Below are 20,218 nucleotides of genomic sequence, written 5' to 3' on the forward strand. Positions count from 1 at the left end.
GCGGTGTCTCAAAGATCACGGGCAGGTATTAATAGGAGGGAGCAGAGTGTGCGCCTAACTGGCGGCACCCAACTGGTGTGGGTGCAGCAGGTAAGTGGGCTGGGGGAGATGCAGGGGCTTAAGCTTCTCGGGGCATCCCATGAGCAATTCACGTATCTGGCTGCAATTGGGCGAGCAACCTAGAAATGGAGGCACCTTGGCATAAGCAGGGCAGGGCTCCTGGGCTGTAGAGACATCTCTGCCCGACTGTGTATATGAACCCATCCCTACCCCATTCCTCTATGCCCCTGGCTCAGTCCTTGCTCTGCAGTGCAGGGGGCTGGGGCACTAGTGAGCCGGTGACACTCACCAAGGGTTGAAATTCCTGCTCCCCTCATGTGTAAAGGGACAAAGTCTGCAGGAAAGGCTACGGGGCTGGCCGGGGCTTTGCTCTGCAGCAGTGCTGACCTGCTGCCCTGTATGTGCTGCGGTACGTATAGGGTGCTGGACTGGGCTGGATGGAGCAGAAAGGTGGTCAGCACCAAGGCTGTCCTACAGAGGTGGATGGATTGGACTCAGTGCAATCTGGTGCCGCATTCAAGGCATCTCTTGTTGTGGCCTTGGCACCCTCCCTGCTCCTTGCCCGGCTCACTGGGTGCGACTGAGCCATCTCTCATCTGCCAGCAGTGCAGCAGAGCCAGGGGCCATGGCGGCAGAAATGGTGCTGAGCCGCCGGCCTGGGCAGCCCCGCGGTGAAGTTCTGAGTGAGGCTGACCTGGAGGAGCTGGCACAGAGGAAACCTCCCAGCAAGACTTCAACACGCGACTGTCTCCGGAAGGCAAGGTAGGGCTGGGGGAATAGAGCTGGGTGCTCCCTGCAGGGCTGCATTGCTGGGTTCCTCTGCTCCCAGCAGCCCTGGTGCCCCTATGTTCAGCCCTGGCTCCCACTCCTTCCCCGGCAGATGCTCAGCCTCCACCGCCAAGTCCCTGCTCTTCCGCTTCTTACCTGTCCTGCGCTGGCTGCCCCGCTACCCAGTGAAGGACTGGCTGCTTGGGGACATTGCCTCAGGCTTCAGTGTGGGCATCATGCACCTGCCCCAGGGTGAGTGATGTGTTCCCATGCCGTGCCCCGCGTGAGGTTCCCAAGGGGTGAGGGCTAGGACTCATCCATCCATAACATTTCTCCCCACTCTGCTGTGCCCAGGGCTTGCCTATGCACTGCTTGCTGGGCTGCCACCTGTCACCGGCCTCTACTCCTCCTTCTACCCCGTCTTCCTCTACTTCTTCTTCGGGACATCCAGACACAACTCCGTGGGTGAGCCAAGGGACTGTGTGCTGCCATGGGAACGGAGGGGAGGGAGAGAGAATGAGAGGGATGAGATTTTATCTATGGCACAGTGTTGCCATGCCAATGAGCAAGTGGGTGGAGGGGCCTTTCTTCTGCCTTCACTTTACCCCACCAAGAAGGCAGTTGGCCAAAACAGAGCCAAAATGCCATGGGCACACCAAACAAGTGGTCATGTGCCTACTTTCTCAGAGAGGCCCCAACTGGTTGGCAAGCACTGATCCTGGACTCCTTTCCTGCACATCCCCAGGTCCCTTTGCTGTCATATCTGTCATGATTGGCAGCGTGACGGACTCCTTGGTGCCCAGTGAGGATTTTATGGAGTTTGTCAATGGCACCAATGTTACAGAGGTCAATGAGGCACGGCGGGATGCTGCCAGGGTAGAGCTGGTAGCCACCATCACAGTCCTGTCAGGAATCTTCCAGGTAAGGACCTAGCAGGGACTTGTGGCTGTGGTGTCCCCATGCCCACAAGCTGTGGGAACTCCTCCTGTCACCTCTCCTTCCAGGTGGCCCTGGGCCTCCTGCAGTTTGGCTTTGTGGTGACCTACCTCTCAGATCCACTAGTGCGTGGCTACACTACTGCTGCCTCTGTGCACGTCCTCATCTCCCAGCTCAAGAATGTCTTTGGTGTCTCACTAGGAGAGCACTCAGGGCCACTCTCATTGTTTGTGGTGAGTAAGGGGCTCATTGACACCCTGGAATCCCCAGATGTGGTAAAGCATCACCTACAGGATACACAGAGTCTCCCCAAAAGAGCTAACAGCAAGGTATCTATCTGCTTTCTCTCCTTCCCTCCTGCATCCTCCAGACCTTCATTGAGATCTGCAAGAAGCTGCCGGAGACCAATGTGGGCACATTGGTTACAGCCATCATTGCCATGGTGGCCATCTTCATTGTGAAGGAGCTCAACCACAAGTTCTCTGCCAAACTCCCCATGCCCATCCCCATCGAGCTCATCACGGTACTCAGAGCTGTCCCAGCTCCCCAGGGGGACACAGCCATGGCCTGGGGCAGGTGCCATCACCCACAGATGTCTCTGTGCCCTGCAGGGTGACGGGGGGTGGGACAGGGTGCCTCCACAAAGGTGGTGCTAGGGCACACATCCCCTTGTCTTCCTGCATGAGTGCGCTTCTGCAGGGAGGCCCTGCCTCACCCAGCTACCCCCACAGATCATCATCTCCACCGGCATATCCTATGGTGTCAACCTGAACTCCAAGTATGGCATCTCCGTGGTGGGCAACATCCCCAGTGGGTGAGTGGGGCTGGGTGGCAAGAGCAGCTGTGCTGGGGCACCACGCTGCCCACGAGGTCCCCTCCTGAGCCCTATCTTTCTGCCTTGGACATAGGTTGAAGCCGCCTGTGGTCCCTAACGTCAGCTACTTTGGGCAGGTGGTAGGCAATGCCTTCGCCATTGCTGTGGTGGGTTATGCTATCTGCATCTCCCTGGGTAAGATTTTTGCCCTGAAGCATGGCTACAAAGTGGACAGCAACCAGGTGATGCTCTGACACATGCAGCCCCTTCCTTTGTAGTGTTTCACAGCTCACAGTCCCAGGATGCATGGTGCTGCCTGACTGCTTCTCTGTCCTTGCAGGAGCTGATTGCTCTGGGCCTCTCCAACTTCCTCGGGGGCTTCTTCCAATGTTTTGCCATCAGCTGTTCTATGTCACGGAGTCTGGTGCAGGAGAGCACAGGGGGAAACAGCCAGGTGGGTGCAGGTGATTCTGTCTGCCTCTGCTCTCTAAAATCCCTCCCAGCATCCCCACACTGAGGTGTCAACATGGAGAAGCATGAGCAGGGGCAGAGAGCATCCAGGTTCACCCTGGCCTCCATCTCTCCTCTCAGGTGGCTGGCGTCATCTCATCCCTGGTCATCCTGGTAACCATCCTGAAAATCGGAGAGCTATTCCATGACCTGCCCAAGGTGCAGCCAGTCCCACAACCTCCACGTCACTTCCCAGTCCTGCACATCCAGTATCAAGGCAGCACAGGGGGGGATGCTCTATCTGGGGTGGAAAGTGACTGGAATTAGCCTTGGATGTGGGGCACAGCCAAGTGTCCCCCAGATGTGCCCCTGGCACTTTCATGAATGCAGGCTTCTCTCGTAGGCCATCTTGTCTGCCATCATCATCATCAATCTCAAGGGCATGTTCAAGCAGTTCACAGACCTCCGCACACTCTGGAAGTCCAACCGTGTGGACCTGGTAGGCCACTGATTGGCCCTGAGGGAGTTCATCAACCCTCCCCGGCGCTTATGGTGCCATGGGATTAGGCCATGCTACAACTGACTGTGCCCTCTCTAGATGGTCTGGGTAGTGACATTCATAGCCACCCTCTTGCTGAACTTGGACATTGGCCTGGGAGCCTCAGTGGCCTTTGCGTTACTCACTGTCATCTTCCGGACGCAGCTGTGAGTACCCTCGGGCTGGGCTGGGTACAAGGGAGATATGGTCCTTGGGGAGCATGGACATTTGGCACTAGGATGTCCCTGGTGCGGGGCTGCTGAGGAGTTAAGTGTTGGGGACCTGGTACTGTTTCCCAAGGGCAGAGGAAGCCCACAGGAACAGCCTGTTGCTCTGCTCCCCACAGCCCCCACTATTCCATCCTGGGGCGTGTTACCGATACCGATGTCTACAAGGATGTGGCTGAATATGAGAAGGTAAAATGCTGGCATGGTGGGAGCAATTAGGAGCACCCCCAGGGCATTTTAAGGGAGGGGAAGAAGGGGCACATCTCTGTCCACAGGGTAGCACATCCTCTCCATCCATCCCCAGGCACAGGAGGTCCCTGGAATAAAGATCTTCCGCTCCTCCTCCACCATCTATTTTGCCAACGTGGAGATGTACTCCGATGCACTGAAGAAGAAGGTAGGAAAATCTGCCCTGAGCACAGCAAGCAGGGTACAACACACAGGTCCTTGTGGCCTGCCAGGGGATGTCTTAGCAGCAGCACAGCATCCCTCATGTACTTCCACGGCATTACTGAGCCCCCTAGGCTCTGCCCCTCTTCCTGACACCATGGCTATGGGGCTGTATGGGTTTGCAGAGCGGCATCAATGTGGATCGCCTGATTGAGAAGAAGAAGAAGGCACTCAAGAAACTGAAGAAACAGCAGAAGAAAGCAGAGAAGGAGAAGGCAAAGAGGAAAAAGGTGCTTCCCAGCACACCCCTCTCGTGCTGCTCCACACCACTTCCCTGCCTGGCCCTAGCCTTCTGCCCATGCTAGGCAGCCCATGGAGCTCCCAGTTTGGCCCACGGCCACCAAACAGGGAGAGGCACTGGCACGCATCTGAGTTATCAGCATCACCTTTAACGTCAGTGGAAGAGGCTGCAGTCATTAATGATTAGGTGGGGGAGCTGGTGAGTCATTCATAGTCTGTGGCAAGTTAATCATCAAAATGAAGACTGAGCAAAGGCTGACTGCGGAGAGGAGTCTAATGAGGCCAGTTCCAGTCATTGGGGTGAGCCCACAAGGTGACCTGGAAAGAACCTAGACTTGGGTGTGACCTGGCACATCCACTACCATAACACAACTAGAGCTCCTCCAAACCCCAATGCGCTATAGGGCAGGACAAATCCAGGGTCCTGGGGGGACACTGCCCTGCAGAGTGCCACCAGCACCCACATGGTGAAGGGGTCTTCCCACAGGAAACAGAGGCTGAGTGCAATGGGCCAGGCGTTGCAGTGATTGAGCTGAATGGGGAGGAGGGTGGCACACCTGCTGAACCCACCCTGCGCTCCCTGGGACTGCCCCAGCCCGACTTCCATGCTGTCATCCTGGACTTCAGTCCCGTCAACTTCGTGGACACAGTCTCCATCAAAATCCTGAAGAATGTAAGGGATCAGGGGTGGTGCAGGTACAGGACAGCTAGATGGCAGCTGCTCATCCCTTTTCCCTGACATGATTTTTACCATTTGCAGATCTTTAGGGATTTCCATGAAATAGAAGTGGATGTCTTTGTTGCCAGCTGCCCAGGTGAGGAGAAACCACAGAGCCATCAGCCTCTGCAGGGAATAGCCACCTCTGTGGGATACAGCTGCTGGCCATGGGGCTGCTGCGCCCTCTATGGTGTCTCCTACCCCAGTTTTTCCCCAGAGGAGAGTTGCAGAGCCACTTGGGGTGCCAGGTGGTCCCCATTGGCTGCACGTTGCTCTAGGGTCCCAGTGTGAGCTCTGCAATACTGGCTGTCCAGTGATGTCCCGGGCATTCTTTGGAGCACAGAGGGGTGGGATACTCATTTGGGTGGAGGCCAGGTGCCAGAGCTTCACGTGCTTCTCTCTCTGTGCAGCATCTGTTCTCGCCCAGCTGGAGCGGGGCAACTTCTTCAGCTCAACCATCACCAAGCACTGTTTCTTCCCCTCGGTGAATGACGCCGTGCTCCACATCGATGCGGGGAGGCGCCCAGCCCCGGTAAGCACCCAGCCTCACCATCCCCACTGCCACCGCGCTGCGGGACGGCAGAGCCGACTTTCTTCTCTGCTCCCTTAGGCGAACCTCAGCACCAAAATGTAGCCCTGCAGAAGAGAGAGCGGAGGAGCAGAGCCGTGCTGCCGGGAGGGCTTCACCGCTCCGTGCCCGGGGCCTGGAGCCTCTGTGGGACAGCGCGGGGCGCTTGGAGCCGGCCCGCCCCACGCTTGGGGTGAGGCGAGGAGCCCCGGGAGTGGAGCGGCTGTGCTGCCGGCAGCGGGCTGTCAGCACGGCGAGGCCGCAGGGCATCACGGCTCCACCGCGGCGCGCGTTCCTCAATAAAGGCGTCCTCAGCCCGCGAGGCCTCATCTGTGCAAACGACGGCGCTGCTGGGCCAGCCGTGGCCCCGCCGCTCCCTGCGGGCGGCCCCGGGCTCACCGCAACCGCGTCTCCCTTTCCGTCGTTTTGACCTACACCGGGCACGGGCACAAGCCGGGGTCCCGTCCCCATGCCGGTGATCGCGTGCCGGCGACCGGGCCCCGCTCCAAACCCTTTCCGCCTTCGCGCCCTCCCACCACAGGGCGGCGCAGCATCGAAGAGCAGCTCTTTGTCCCCGCGCGCATGCGCATCTCCGCCCACGGGCGCTGCTGAGCATTTTGCGCGTGCGCCTCCCCGCCCCTCAGCTCCTTCCTTCCGCCTCCTGTTTCGCGCAGGCGCACTGCAGCCCGCTCGGTCGCTGTAGGGACAAGATGGCGGCGTCCTCCGTGTGCCGGGCGGCCGGGCGGGTTTTACTGCGGGGCCCGCATCCCTGCGTGAGTCGCTGTGGAGACAGTGGGGCGGCGGGGCGGCTGGGAAGGATGGCTGGGCGGGCAGTTCGGCTGCGCTGTGCTGTGCTGCAGAATGGCGGGACCCAGCCCGGATCTCGGCTCCGGAAGGTCACGGGGACGGGTGGGCCGCGAGGGGCGGGTGGGAGCTGCGGGCTGCGGCAGCTGCGGGCTGTGAGTGCGAGAAGGCCGCTCTCACCGGCCTGGCCCGGCAGTGTGCCCGGCTGTCTGCGTGCTGGAGGCCTGTGAGGCAGAGGAGAGGTGCCGGTTGGTTCTGAGAGCTTTCATTTCAGGCGGCCCTGCTGCCTCTCACAAGGAACCGCGGTGCCGCCACCTACGCGCAGACACTCCAGAACATCCCTGAGACAAACATCACCACGCTGGACAACGGGCTGCGGGTGGCCTCGGAGGAGTCCAGCCAGCCAACGTGCACGGTAAGCCGTGGGTAGATTGAGGACTCGATGTAGTCAGCATTGCCCGGACTGTCACCAACTTCCCATAGTGACAAACCTGGCTTTGAACTGGAGTTTGATGAAGACTTCAGTCAAACTGTAGTAGTAGGGGTCCTAGCCTGGCTTTCTACAAGGCTGGCCAAGCTTTTGCACTGTACTGGTTTCCTGAGCTCTGTAGTTTTTGTGTTGATGTAGTCCGACATGTAAGTAAGACCAGAAGTAGGTTCATCTTCGGCAAACCTGCCAAAGGTTTTTGTGAAACTGCTATGTTAAATGCTTGAATGTGTACTGGATTTGATTCTGATCACAGAATCACCAAGGTTGGAAAAGACCTTCAAGATCATCCAGTCCAACCATCCACCTATCACCAATAGTACTCACTAAACCATGTTCCTCAACACAAAACACAAAATCCAAACATCCTCAACACAAAATTCAGGTGCTTGTTACTGTTTTGGAGCTGCTGTTGAAGCAGACTTATTTTCCTTGCTGTTACACTTATGGCATGAGTCTTGAACATACTGCCTGCTTGTTTATTTTTCTAATACGTGTGCTTGATATCTTTGCTGTTAGGTGGGTGTGTGGATTGGGGCGGGGAGCCGCTATGAGAATGAGAAGAACAATGGGGCTGGTTATTTCGTGGAACATCTGGCATTTAAGGTAAGACTAGGTCTGGCATAAGACTACATGGAGACAATGTTCCAGGCATTCACTGACATGTTAGTTCTTGCTTTGGAGGCTGTAGGTATTCAAAGAGGTATAGGTGTGAATCAAAATTAGTTCATCTGAATCTTAAAGGTTTTGCATATAGCATAAAAATAAACTTTAAAAGGCATCTAGTCTGTATGATGTTTTTTTTTGAATGTGGGGCAACTTACATATGTGAATAAAGTCTGTCATTTATTAGTTGGTATTTTTCCTCTTAAAGGAAAAAAAAAATCACGAGTAATAAGTTGGACTGATTCTCAGATGCTGTGATTCCTCACTATCCCAGCTTACTATAACACACTTATAAAACCATGATGAAACACGCTTTCTCAGGGTAGCAGGCAGAGCTGAATGCAGCATTTCCTTGTAACCATTTATTTATCTTTGGATTTGTTAGTGGGTCAGTGAAATTTGGAGACTGCATCTCACGCGTTGCTCTAACTATGTCTGCTGAACAGGCCTAGGACAAAAGGCAGCTAAGCCTGGGACTTGTTGACATAAGTCCAGCCCATGTCACTGCAGACAACTGCAGTATCTGTTTTGCTACCTAAGGATGAGCTCTATTTCAGAAGCCGTTTTCTGCTCCTATTCTGGTATCTTCCGAATATTGCTACTTAAATTACTAGAAACCTGCTTCCTGTTTTTAGTGGTGACTTGTCCTTGTTTACTACACTGATGTGATTTTCAGTTGCTGTTGTACTTTAGCTTAGATCTTCTCCTTCCCTTTGGGTTTCATTTGGCATTTCAAAATACATTTCAGCCATTTTTTAGCTACAGTAAGTACGCCAGGTGCTAAATATTTTGCTTTCTGCACTAGCTCTTTTTTTTTTTTTTTGTAAATTGTGACAGGTTTTATTGCATTAGGTTTTTATTGTTCTTTTTACTGCTTTATTTCAGCTACATGGGAAAACTATTCACTATCTCTGTATTTCTGCATACTTTTAGGGCACAAAGAAGCGTCCTTGTGCTGTCTTTGAGAAGGAAGTGGAGAGTATGGGAGCTCATTTTAATGGGTACACCTCACGTGAGCAGACTGCCTATTACATAAAAGCCTTGTCCAAGGACATGCCGAAAGGTAGGATGGCCAGTGTGGGAAAAAAAGCAGGTGTTTCTCTCCCACCAGTATGCTTTCTAGCAATTGACCAGGGAATGAGGCTGTTGCTGAGCAGTAAGTTGATGGTATTTGGCAATTGGAGGGAGCACTACCAAGAAATGGTGCTTTAAGGCTGCAAGCTCCTTGTACCTAAAGGCAGCTTTGCAAACCTCTTTTTTTTCAGGCTGTGCTGCCGAAAGGCAGGGGATAAGATTCAGTAGTGTATAGTTGCTTTATGGAGCTAAGAAAATGAGGTCAGCAACAGCTACTGTGTCAGGAGTGCTCAGTGCCACTCCCGTGGATGTCGCATATGCTCTGTGCTACCTACCATGTGCAGGCTCCTGTTTGGGTCAGTTTTGTATAGAAGAGGTGGTTTGAGTCAGAGCTGTTGTTACAACTTAATGTGGACTATGCTATAGATCTTGCAGGCTCTCCACAAGAATTCAACTTGTTTCTGCAACAGTACCTTGTTTCTGGCATGCATCACTTCTGTGTTTGTTACCTTCTGCCAGCTTTCTGCTGGCTGTGGTGAGCTATCACAGATGCTTGGCAAGCTGATTTAGAGATTTCTTCATAGTAAAACTGTGTTATTTGTCCTTCTCTGATGCTGTGGAAATTGATATGTTGTGTTGTGCCACCATTCCAGCACAGTTTATTTCCCTTCTTGCTGTATCCCTGCTGCTTTGTCTGTCTTTTCTCCTTTCAGCAGTGCTGGGTAGCAGTCAGGCAGCAAGACTGCTAATGTAGCAAATATGTTGCAGTGGTTGAGCTTCTGGCTGACGTTGTGCAGAACTGTGCACTGGAGGAATCTCAGATCGAGAAGGAGCGTGGTGTCATCCTTCAGGAGCTCAAAGAAATGGACAATGACTTGACAAACGTTACCTTTGATTACCTTCATGCTACTGCTTTCCAAGGCACTGCACTGGCCCGCACCGTCGAGGGGACCACAGAGAACATCAAGTAAGCTATAGACTGGTTGCACTATACAGCTTGTGGGTTCAGTCCTTGGGGTGCATAACTCCTGCAAGGAAACCAGTTAGAGTGTATGCAAGGAATAAGTGAGCCTGTATGTGGAGTTGATATGTGCACATGGGCTTCTTATGTCTTGACTGTGTTTTCCATCTTGATGCTGATAAATGTGTAACGCTGCACGTGTTCTTCTCTAGAATCAGTCTTCGTGCAAGATCTGATGCTGGTAGGGCTTGGCTGAACCTTTTCCCATACTTGTTGGTTCTACACCTTTAGAGGCATTAAGAGCTAGTGGTGCTCATTAAAGCAGTGGCCTCAAGCATACACACCTGTTAGAGTGTTGGTTTCCCTTTGACCAAGGGTTGATACTCTAGTCTGCATTTGAACACTCTCCTTAACTCTTGACCATCTGTTTCCATTCTCTGTGTTCCAGAATTAGAGTGCAGGCAAAAAAAGCAGTGCAGTTGTTCTTCAGGGAAGTATTATTATCCTGTAACTAACTGAATCAGCAGCATCACTTTTTTCCTCTATACGGTGAATTCAGTCTCTTAACCCTCCAACTCTGAGAAGCTGATATATTAGGCATTTCTTTGTGCTTTCTAGGCATCTGACTCGAGCAGACTTAGCTTCTTATATTGATACTCACTTCAAGGCACCTCGTATGGTCCTGGCAGCTGCTGGAGGTAAGCCCTAGATTCTTGAGACTCTGGTGATCAACCCCCTGGCATGCATCTCTAATGTAAAATAATGTGATTTTATTAAATGGAGCTCTATAAACTTCCCTTATTGCCAGGTATTTCTCACAAGGAACTGGTAGATGCAGCTAGGCAGCACTTCAGTGGGGTGTCTTTTACGTACAAAGAAGATGCTGTGCCTATTCTGCCACACTGTCGTTTCACAGGGAGTGAGGTAAAGTTGTTTTCCTTCCAATCAAAACAAGCAGCTGTTGCCAAACTGTTGAATGGATACGAGACTAGCTGTAGTTGCTCCTGTTCATGCATCTCACAAGCTGGTAGCACAGCATGTTGGTAGTATTCCCACGTTCTGTTCTTTAGGCTTATTGCCACAATATGTTGGGTTTTAGATAGAAACAAAGCCCAGTAAGAATGTGAGGCTATTGCTCACATCACCTAATGGGAATACTTCATCAGAGCAAGTGATTTGTCCTCAATAGAGCCTGAGGCAATTTTATTTCACTGGGTTAATATTAAGTTCTCCAGTTTGTCAGCTTGGCATTGCAGCAGATTGCAGACAAAATCACCATGCTCAGTCAGCTCTTCCCTGTTCCTTGGTGACTTCCTAGATCCGTGCCAGAGACGATGCTCTGCCTGTTGCCCATGTTGCTCTTGCTGTGGAGGGGCCAGGATGGGCTGATCCTGACAACGTTGTCCTCCATGTGGCTAATGCTATCATTGGACGCTATGACCGCACGTTTGGAGGTGGCAAGGTAAGAGACCTGGGAATGTGACAGGGAGAGCCTGGAGGCTTTTCTGCAGAATATTGTGGAGCCACCAGGTGAAAGTGATTTATGGGAGGCTGTTCTGTTTAGTTTCCAGCTTTGGTCAGAAATATGGAAAATGGAAGTTTAATTGAGGCTAACCCAGAATAGTTTTTAGGATGTGATGCTAGGAAATGAACCTTTTCTGCTATGTTTGGAAGAAATTCAGATGATGAATTCTCAGCAGCTTTTCCTGCCTTCATGACCTGACTGCTCAGTCAGGAGGGTGATGGAGGAAACAAGACAGAGTAATCCATAGTTTTATGATGCAAACCTGCCTTGCAGATGTAAAGCAGTTGGAACTTAGATAAAGCCCCAGTACAACATCCTTTCTTGTCTAAATTTGTCTTGACTGCTAACCCCTTGTCTGTGTTAACCTCTGCTACTAGGAAACCTTATACTTGCCATTTTCTCCATTCCTATAGAGGTATATGTACCAGTTCCTCATCTGCTGCTGGGAAAAGATTTTGCTGTATAGACTTCTAGGCCATTGTGTGCGGCTTTTCCAGCTGTGACTCTCATCTGTTGCACACATGAAAGGCCTAAATTAAGCTCTCCTTTGAAAAGCGTTACACTCTGTCTTGTCTGCGGTCCTTGTGAAAACAGCTCATGGGGAAAGAATTTGAGCTCTGAGAGGACTGTCTGGTTGAAATGGCTGATGGTATCTCCTTCCTTACAGCACCAGTCCAGCAGACTAGCTGCGCTTGCTGTGGAACATAAACTCTGCCACAGTTTCCAGACGTTCAACACCTCCTACTCTGATACTGGCCTCTTTGGTTTTCATTTTGTTGCTGATCCTCTGTCTGTAGATGATATGATGTTTTGTGCTCAGGGAGAGTGGTAAGTACAACTTTGGCAGAAGTTTCTGTTTAAGATCTGACTTTGTGGGAGAGTAAGCTGGTGGAGGTCATGTCTAGCCTCCAGAGTGCTGCATCTCTGCATGAATGCCTCAGTAACTTGCATTCTGGTTATGTGATCCTGTCAGTGGTTTCTGTAATTGTGTCAGGATTGCTTTTGAGGATTTTAATCCCTTCAGGTTCTTCAGGTCTTTGGCTCATGGCTTCCATACATTAGCACTGAGGCTTTGGCTCTGTTTGTACAAGGCCATTCCTTAAAGACAGGGCTGTCCTAGGTACAAAAGACATGTATCTGCTGTCTTGTTAGGTTTGGGCAAAGCAGGCAGAGTTCGTGTCTTCCGAACAGTTGTGTTGTGACTGACACATGCCCTGCTGCTGGAGCCACGCCAGCATTTGTGGCCTTCTGTTGGTCTTACTCTGTATACATATGTGCCATTAATGGTTCAAGGTTGCATCTGAGCTTCAGAGCCGTGCTGTGCTGTGAATGGAGCAGATGGAGTTAGCCCTTGCCCCAGAGACGTTGCGGTTGGCAGGGGAGGAAGGGATTTAGCAGCTGGAGTCCAAACAGACTCTATATAACTGTCTTATTCTTTCAGCATCAGTTTCCATAGCAGCTTGGCATGTGTGGGAATAGCTGACACGCCTGCCTTCTCTTGTGATAGCATACCACAGACCGCTTGCTGCTGTGCCTGATAGGCAAGCTAGAGTCGACACCAGAGCTGCTTAGACCTTTGTGAGTGCAACTCAGCATGTAAACTGTTGGCTGATATTCCCTGCCTATCAGCTTCAGCTCTTTCACTTGCCTCCTGCTGTTTGTTGCTCTCTATTTCTTAGCTACACTATGGTGGTCAGGAATGAATCTCAGGCCTGCAAGACAAGTGATGTTAATAGCATATTTCTGCAGACTTAGGAAAGGGAAGAATGCGCTTTCTGTCTGAATAGACAAACGCCTCTAAGAGCTTTGGTGGTCCTCCTATATCTTTTGCAGGATGCGTCTGTGCACTAGCACCACAGAGTCAGAGGTGAAGAGAGCCAAGAACTGTCTGCGAAATGCCATGGTGGCTCAGCTAGATGGTATGTTCTGTTTTATAGAATAAAAGCTGCTTTTGGATCTTTAGTGGGGAGTGGGAGCTCTGCTAGATATGTTACGGTATTATTGGCCGGTGCTGGGCAAAACTCCCTTTCTCCTGCTCTTCTCCTTCTGTGGTTTCAAAGTAGCTGATCACAGCCTGTTGTGCTACAGGCTTACTCTGACTGTAAACTTGTTGTCATTTTCCTGCTGCAAGTGAATAATACATACCTACTGTTTGGTGAACTTGGAATTTAGACGTTCAAGCAGGTCTGCCTTGGAAATAACGCTTTGGAGATCAGGAAGAGTGTTTGTATTGCTTAATTCCTGCTGAAGCTGCTTAGTGTGATTACTGTGACTTCATTAGAACCTGGTTAATGGCTAGAGTTGTCTGCTTTGGCTGATGATCAGGCTGTGAAATTTGGGAAACTGTTCAACTTTGCTGACAGTATCTTCAACATCTAGGTACTACTCCAGTGTGTGAAACAATTGGAAGCCATCTCTTAAATTACGGACGCCGTATCTCTCTGGAGGAATGGGATTCCAGGATTTCTGTAGGTATCCATTTGTTTTCTTTGGGAGTCCTGAGCACACTTGGCACTGCCATTTTTTTGGCCTTAGTTTGCCTCAGTAATGCAAGGCTTACTTCTCCCTTAGGTATGCCTGGAGTCCAGGCAGTCAGGTCACTAGTAGGAGTACAGTAGAGTACTGGCAAAGACTTGATGTATCCTGTGACTTTGACTAAATCCACTCCATCCCAGCAAGAGGACATACAGCTTTGTTAAATAGCCCAGCTTGAAATTCTTTTAACAGTTTCCCTAGAGGTGGCTACATCCAATTTGTGTAGTTCTGTAGCTGTTGTATCCCTTTCAAGCCTCCAGATTTTGGATTGCCATGTCTTCAGTACCCTCAGAGGAGTGCACTGTGTAGAACATCAGCTATCCTTGCAGATCAGGGCTGGACTGTTGGTGTGGATGGCTCCCGTGGGTCCAACAGCACGTTTGATATGTAATACCAGTAGTAACTTCAAGCTTTGAGAAATCTAAGTCTGCATGGTTATTAATTGTTTGCTTATTACTCATTAGGCTGTTGATGCAAAAATGGTGAGGGATGTATGCAGTAAATACATCTATGACAAATGCCCAGCGCTTGCAGCAGTTGGTAAGTGACCAGTCAGTTCTTCTGGGGTAGCTCAGTTAATGGGGTGATCAAGAGCTGAACAGAAGTGAAGTGCAGGCACTTCTTATATGTCTGTTTTGGCCTCTTAACTGCTCTTGCTCTGTTATTACCCTCCTGCCTCTGAACGTTAGGTGCGACAAAACACGTTTGCCAGGAGATCAAACCTGGAGGTGATGGAGACGCAATGACAGTGAGCTGCTGGCCGTCTTCCCACCTCTGCTTGATGTGGGGCTGTGACTAAGACTGGGAGTCCCATAGCTGGGTGTGGGCCCAGTGGCATCTGCCAGGTGTCCTTACCCTGGGGTCATGGTGGTTTATGTAAGGGAAGCAAAGGGGCCCAGTCCTCTTGTGCTGCTCTGGCATGTCTGTCTGGCCAAGGATAAATTCCTCTCAGAAAACCTGCCTGAGCAGCTCAGCTCTGCTGTCTCCTCCTTCCTGCGTTGTGGATTCCCCTCCTCCATGCAGTTGCTTACTCTGGGCCCACAAAGTAGAGCAGTGCAGAAGGGAGAGGATTTTCAAGCAGGAAGTTGGAAAGAATTTGCCAAAATTTCCATTATTTGGTGGCTCCCTGTATTTCATATTTGTATGTGAAGCTGTACTGGGTGTTGTGGAAGAACATGAGCAAAGAACCTATTCTGAGGGGAAGAAAAATAGCAATGGTTTCTCTCTCAGGAGATGGTATTTGCCAGTTTTCCTGATACAGGTTTGAGCTGCAGTTACCTGGTTTTGCATGTAGCTGTTCTGGATTATGAGCACAGTATACTCTGCCACCATCTGCTTTACAACCATGGGAAACCACACAGTGATTTTAATTACAGCTCCAGTGACTAATTCTTGTTCTGTTCACTCAGGTCCCATCGAACAGCTGTTGGATTACAACCGTATCCGCAGTGGCATGTACTGGATCCGTCTTTAGGATGTGTTCCTGCTGGATGGAACAGTGAAGCTCTGTACTGTGACAGGGCTCCCAGAATTGTCTGTGGCTCTGGATGTCTTGTGTACTGGGACAAGGAGGAGTCCTATCAAAATGGCTGTCTTCTTGGTGTTAAATGTATAATAAAAAAAAAAAAGATAAATATATCTTCTGTGGAGTTGGTTCTCCTAGGCACTGACTGTGTCTTGCTGGGCCACATGTGCTGGCATTGTTGATCTGATCAAACTGGTGAGGTATGGGACCAGTAAGTCTTGGTTTGTCAGAGCTCATGCTAGAAACTTGTCTGTCTGCAGCTCCTCACTCTGTCCTGAGCTGGCACTGTCCTGCCGTGCCAGCAGTCTTGTCTTTAGGCTGGCTGCAGGATCTCTTCCCTGGTATGGTGCTGCCGAGGTAGCTCTGGCTGTGCTGTGGAGTGGCAGCGTGGTCAAATAGAGGTTATAGCATTCCTGCTTTTTGGAAATGAGAATGAAGGTCCCTTGCCCAACAGGACTTCTGTGCTCTCATTACTGCTTGTCAAGGAGATCAGAATGTATCTTCAGAAAGGCTGCCTCTTCCTGACCCTGAGGTGCGATGGTAATATTTCTGTCCTTGCTGTTTGTTACCCTTTTGTTGGGTTGGCTGCCTCCCAGGGAAAAGCTGTTTGTGTAATGTCTGTCTCGTTGATAAGTTTCATGCAAAACTGACCAGCTGAGTCCCCACCACCTGCTTTAATTGGTGAAGATGATCAACCTGGCCTTGCCTGATGCTGCCTCAGTGCAGCTGAGCAGAATCAGGACATTCTGAGGAGCTAGAACTGTTGCTAGACAATCACTTTTCAAGAGCCCATATTGGATGTGATGCCTGTCTTTAGGAATTTGGTTGCTGTAAGCCAGCTCAGTGAGCACTTGTCTACATGTTCCTCATACAGATGAGCCACCATCCATCCAGACAGTCCCACCCATCTGTACTGAAGTATAGAACGACCTGTCCTACACCTGGAAGATATCTCAAAGTCTGACTAGCTAGAAGAGCTACCTGCATGCTCCTGTATTTTGCACTCGGGAAGCTGGAACACAGAACTGAAAGCAGAAAGGATGAAACCAAGTAGAGAGTTTGAAGGGCAGCTTCCCACCAGGTGGCACTAGCTTACACTGGGAAGCTGCAAGGTTCTCCCTTTTTTGTGTCTGGAATAGGTCTCCCAGGGATTCTCGTTTAATTTCCAGGTGCTGCCCTGACAAGTGGGATTTAAAAATAGTGTAAAAGTTTCTAAGAGTTAGTCATTACACTTGAGATTAATCCAGTGTACTAAATCATTTGTGCTGAATCTGGATTCTTGAGCAGAGAGTCAGTGTGTCTGAACTCATTGCGTATACTAGGCAAGTTTGAAACTGTTAAATGTTCTCTCTGCAATTTGGATTTAACTACCATCGCAAGCTCTGGCTCGTTGTAAGTGCACTGAGGGCTGCAAACTAAACAAGCTCACTTACGCCTTGTGGAACCACTAAATTGCTCTGCCTTGGGTTTGTGATTGCAATTAGCCTGTAATCCTCCTGTCTTCCATTGCTTGATATATTTTTCCCCCTTGGTGATCTTTCTTTCCTCCTATTTCTCACCAGCTGCAAAGCACTCTGGCAGAAATACATTGTTGCTTCAGCATTTCCTACACCTTCTCTTTGTTGGAGGGTTGTTCTTGGGAAGGGTTTTCCTAGAGTAAATCTGCAGCCCCTCCTGCACTACTTTGTACTGAGGAATAGATTCAACCCCCTCTGCAACTGTTGCTTCCCAAACTGCTTTTTTTCTGTGCAGAAGAGGCAGGTGGTGCAGAGCAGTGTGCTCCCAGCATGTCAGTGAGAACTCACCCCCAGCAGCTGCAGCTCTGCAAGGCTGCCTGGGTTATGCAGTGCTGGAAGGGTGGTTGTTTTTTTTTTTCCCCTACATGCTTTTATCCGTGTGGAAATGTATCTGATCTAGGGTAGGATCTGTGCTCTGGGAGCAGTGTTGTGTGCAGAGCCTTAGTGAGGGGCTTGGGAAGCACAACCTGGAACTTGGGCAGACTCATCAGATATTTGGCAGCTGAGTCCCTCTGTGCTGGAGGACGTGAAGCCCTGATCCAGTTGGCAGGTTGCCACTGTTTGAGCCACAGGCATGTGTTTCTGTTCCACCATTAGAGCAGCTTTAGTCCAAGAGAATCCAACCTGAGAAATGTCTGGCACAACAGAAGCATCTGATCAAAATATTTTTCCTGAACCTTGAAAAAGTGAGGTGTTTTCCTGGACCTCTGTCCTCCCCTTCCTGTGGTTCCCACTGTCTGGTGAAGGACAGCAGCAGTGCCAAAGGAGGAGTTGGAACCATCCCTAGAACAGGACAATTCGCTGAAACTGGAGATGGCCCAGGTGACCTAATAAATCTGTTTCCTGGCTGCCTGGACAATGCAGGATTGTTTGTCGGGGCTCTTTGACCAGTCTAGTTCTCAATGGCTGAAGTGTTTTATTTTGCTACTTCACTTGAAAGGTTAGTTGGGATCCCATTAGAATGTGCTGATAAACTTCATTTGATGTAGGAATTGGCCTTGGCTACCTTCTCTTTTGCGCAGTTAAATGTCTCATCCTTCCTCCACATAGTGCCCTCTTTGAAGCTTACACCCTCCTCTACCTCCAGGCAATCATCTTCCCTCTGACACCTTGAGAGGAGGGTTTGGGAAGGAGGATGCTTTGTGCACGTATACCCAAGGCTCTGTGAAGCCATCTGCGCAGTTCCTCAGTGACTTTTTTTCCCATCATGCTGCAGCCTTGCACTGGGGTATGTAGCAAGGAAAGCTCTCAGTACCCCCCCCACATGTGGGGCAGGGGCAGCTGTGCAGGGTGGGTCTGCCTGTGCAGGCAGCCCCTTTGATATGTGAGCTGCTTGTTGGGGATGTGGGCGCTTGCCAAGAGACATGGGCTGCAGCAGCCAATTGTCGGTAGTTGCCTCACCTGAACTAATTACCCCCACCCCCCGGAAAGTACAGTTGATACTAATCATAGGTGCTGAGCCAAGCCTGTCCTCAGGGAACCAGGGAGGTTTGGAGCCATGCCTCTGCTCGGTGCCAGTGAGCTGCTGGGAAGAGAGAGCCCTCAGCTCTCTGGGCCAGCTCCACCAGTTCTCCACCAGCTCTCCTGCTGAGGCTCACAAGAAGCCTGGATGTTCCTTATGATGCAGCATCGCCACAGCAAAGGTCGGAATTGCTGGGGTGAGGCGGTACCAGCGTGTGGCAGACCTGCACCTCGCTGTGCCTTCTGTGCCACATGCAGACACGGCACACCAGGAGAGCAGCGCTGCCTGCATGCATATCCTGAAATCCCCTATGGAAATGGCTCATCTAAAGCTGTGGTGCATTCTTCGCTCGGGAAAGAAGCGGACAAAGGGCCCATCCAGGCCTGACTGCCAGCTCCAGCCATCCCCGGCGGTGTGAGATTGAGTGGGGCACGGTGCAGGACTTGTCAGCATTGTCTCTGCTCTTTCTTCAGCAGCCTGGGTGGAAGGGGATGAGCCTGAGCTGGATATCCTCATTAAAGCTGCCTTACCCCACACGCCACTCAATGAGGATCAGTGGTTCTCACTTTTCATCTCTCCAGCTCCATTCCATTGTGTGTTCTCTAGATGCCCTGTGTCGCCTGCTGGAGCTGCTTGCTGAACTTCCTGCACACTGGAATGATTTAAGGCTCTGTATGAGAATCATACAGCACAGGAATAGCAGTTGGATCGTATATCATGTGACCTGATTGGGGCAAGGCTAATTATGTAATTAAGATATTGAAACAGGAGCTTGAATACTTGAGTTCTATACCAGGAAGTTCCAGCATCAGGATACTGAGCCTTCAGCTTGCTGGGTACCACTCACCCAACTGTCTGTGGGGAGCTGGCACTCAGAGTGGTCCTCAGGTGCAGTGTTTGTAACAAACTGCATTATTGCTGCTTGTGATTTCCTGCATATATGCACCTTGGGTGGAGGGTGAGCACTTGGATAAAGCTGCAAAGGAAATGTGCTGCCTATCCCTTATGTGTTACGTTTAGGTTAGGGATTGACACTTCTTGGATTGGAGGATGGAGTGGGTTCTTCATTATTTTAATGCTTTGCCTAGGCAACTACCGTTGTGTTGCTTCAAGATTTAGGATTTGGTACGCGTTCAGCTTCAGAAAACTGGTGTTCTGACCTCAGCATCCAACTCAACAGTGCACCGATTCACACCCGGTGCTGCCCTGGCTCATTGGGTATGGAGTGGTGTCAGCACACCCAGCTCTGCATGCCCTGCGCCCAGGCTCCACGTGGCAGCTCTGCACTCCCACTCTTTCCCCCCCACTGCGAGGCTGAAGGCCCCCCTACCCAAACCACATGTGGCCGTGGCTGTCCCGCTTCCCCAGTTTGTTTATAGTTGTTCCAGATGTGCTGCACTTGGCCGCAGCCCCAGTGATGTGGGGACACAGCCATCTCCTGCTGCCTTGCACGCAGCTGTGACTCACAGGTGAGCGTGGCACTACTGTGAGAGCCCCCAGTTGTTTCTATATCTGTCCCCAACTCCTGCCTCTGCCTTCCCAGTGCTGTTCCCTGCCTGTGGGGCTGAGGGTCCTTGCGTGCGCTGCGTGGCTGCCGGCCCTGTGCCAAGGCGGTGACGCAGCCCTCCTGCTCACGGAGATATGAAGTCATCCCGGATGGGTCCGCACAGGGGATGAGTTCCCATGGTGACAGACAGCGATGCACCCTGGCGGGGCAGGGCGGATGTTTGGTCCTTTTTATTCTTTTCTTCTGGAGATGGGCGCTCAGCCAAAGAGCCGAAGGAGCAATGGCACAGCCTCTCAGGGGAGAGCGCCGAGGACAAGTCTGGTCCCGTGTGCTGCGCAAATCCTTCTGCAACACAGATCTCTGTGTCCACAACAGGGCTGCTCCCA

At 51.1% G+C, this 20,218-nt stretch overlaps 2 protein-coding genes across 2 annotated transcripts; both read left to right on the forward strand.

Annotated features, from left to right (window-relative positions):
- The first annotated feature begins 663 nt into the window (after window positions 1–663).
- SLC26A6 (solute carrier family 26 member 6) lies at window positions 664–6,078 on the forward strand. The gene is made up of 18 exons (XM_090148211.1): window positions 664–822; window positions 941–1,080; window positions 1,183–1,293; window positions 1,574–1,749; window positions 1,833–1,997; window positions 2,135–2,287; window positions 2,496–2,578; window positions 2,673–2,820; window positions 2,919–3,032; window positions 3,170–3,247; window positions 3,432–3,527; window positions 3,627–3,733; window positions 3,913–3,982; window positions 4,098–4,190; window positions 4,369–4,473; window positions 4,971–5,156; window positions 5,244–5,298; window positions 5,612–6,078. The coding sequence occupies exons 1-18, from the start codon at window positions 686–688 to the stop codon at window positions 5,809–5,811; spliced, it is 2,217 nt and encodes a 738-aa protein (XP_090004337.1). The 5' UTR covers window positions 664–685; the 3' UTR covers window positions 5,812–6,078.
- A 305-nt stretch (window positions 6,079–6,383) lies between these two features.
- On the forward strand, window positions 6,384–15,455 carry UQCRC1 (ubiquinol-cytochrome c reductase core protein 1). Its single transcript, XM_031607860.2, has 13 exons — window positions 6,384–6,542; window positions 6,848–6,988; window positions 7,580–7,666; window positions 8,660–8,789; window positions 9,569–9,767; window positions 10,380–10,459; window positions 10,570–10,685; window positions 11,080–11,223; window positions 11,954–12,114; window positions 13,120–13,205; window positions 13,666–13,754; window positions 14,286–14,361; window positions 15,231–15,455. Exons 1-13 carry the CDS (start codon window positions 6,480–6,482, stop codon window positions 15,293–15,295), a joined length of 1,437 nt encoding a protein of 478 aa, XP_031463720.2. The 5' UTR covers window positions 6,384–6,479; the 3' UTR covers window positions 15,296–15,455.
- Window positions 15,456–20,218: the final 4,763 nt, after the last annotated feature.

The sequence above is a fragment of the Phasianus colchicus genome, chromosome 11, assembly GCF_987193195.1.
Source record: "Phasianus colchicus chromosome 11, bPhaCol1.hap1.1, whole genome shotgun sequence".
In the NCBI taxonomy this organism is placed as follows: Eukaryota; Metazoa; Chordata; class Aves; order Galliformes; family Phasianidae; genus Phasianus; species Phasianus colchicus.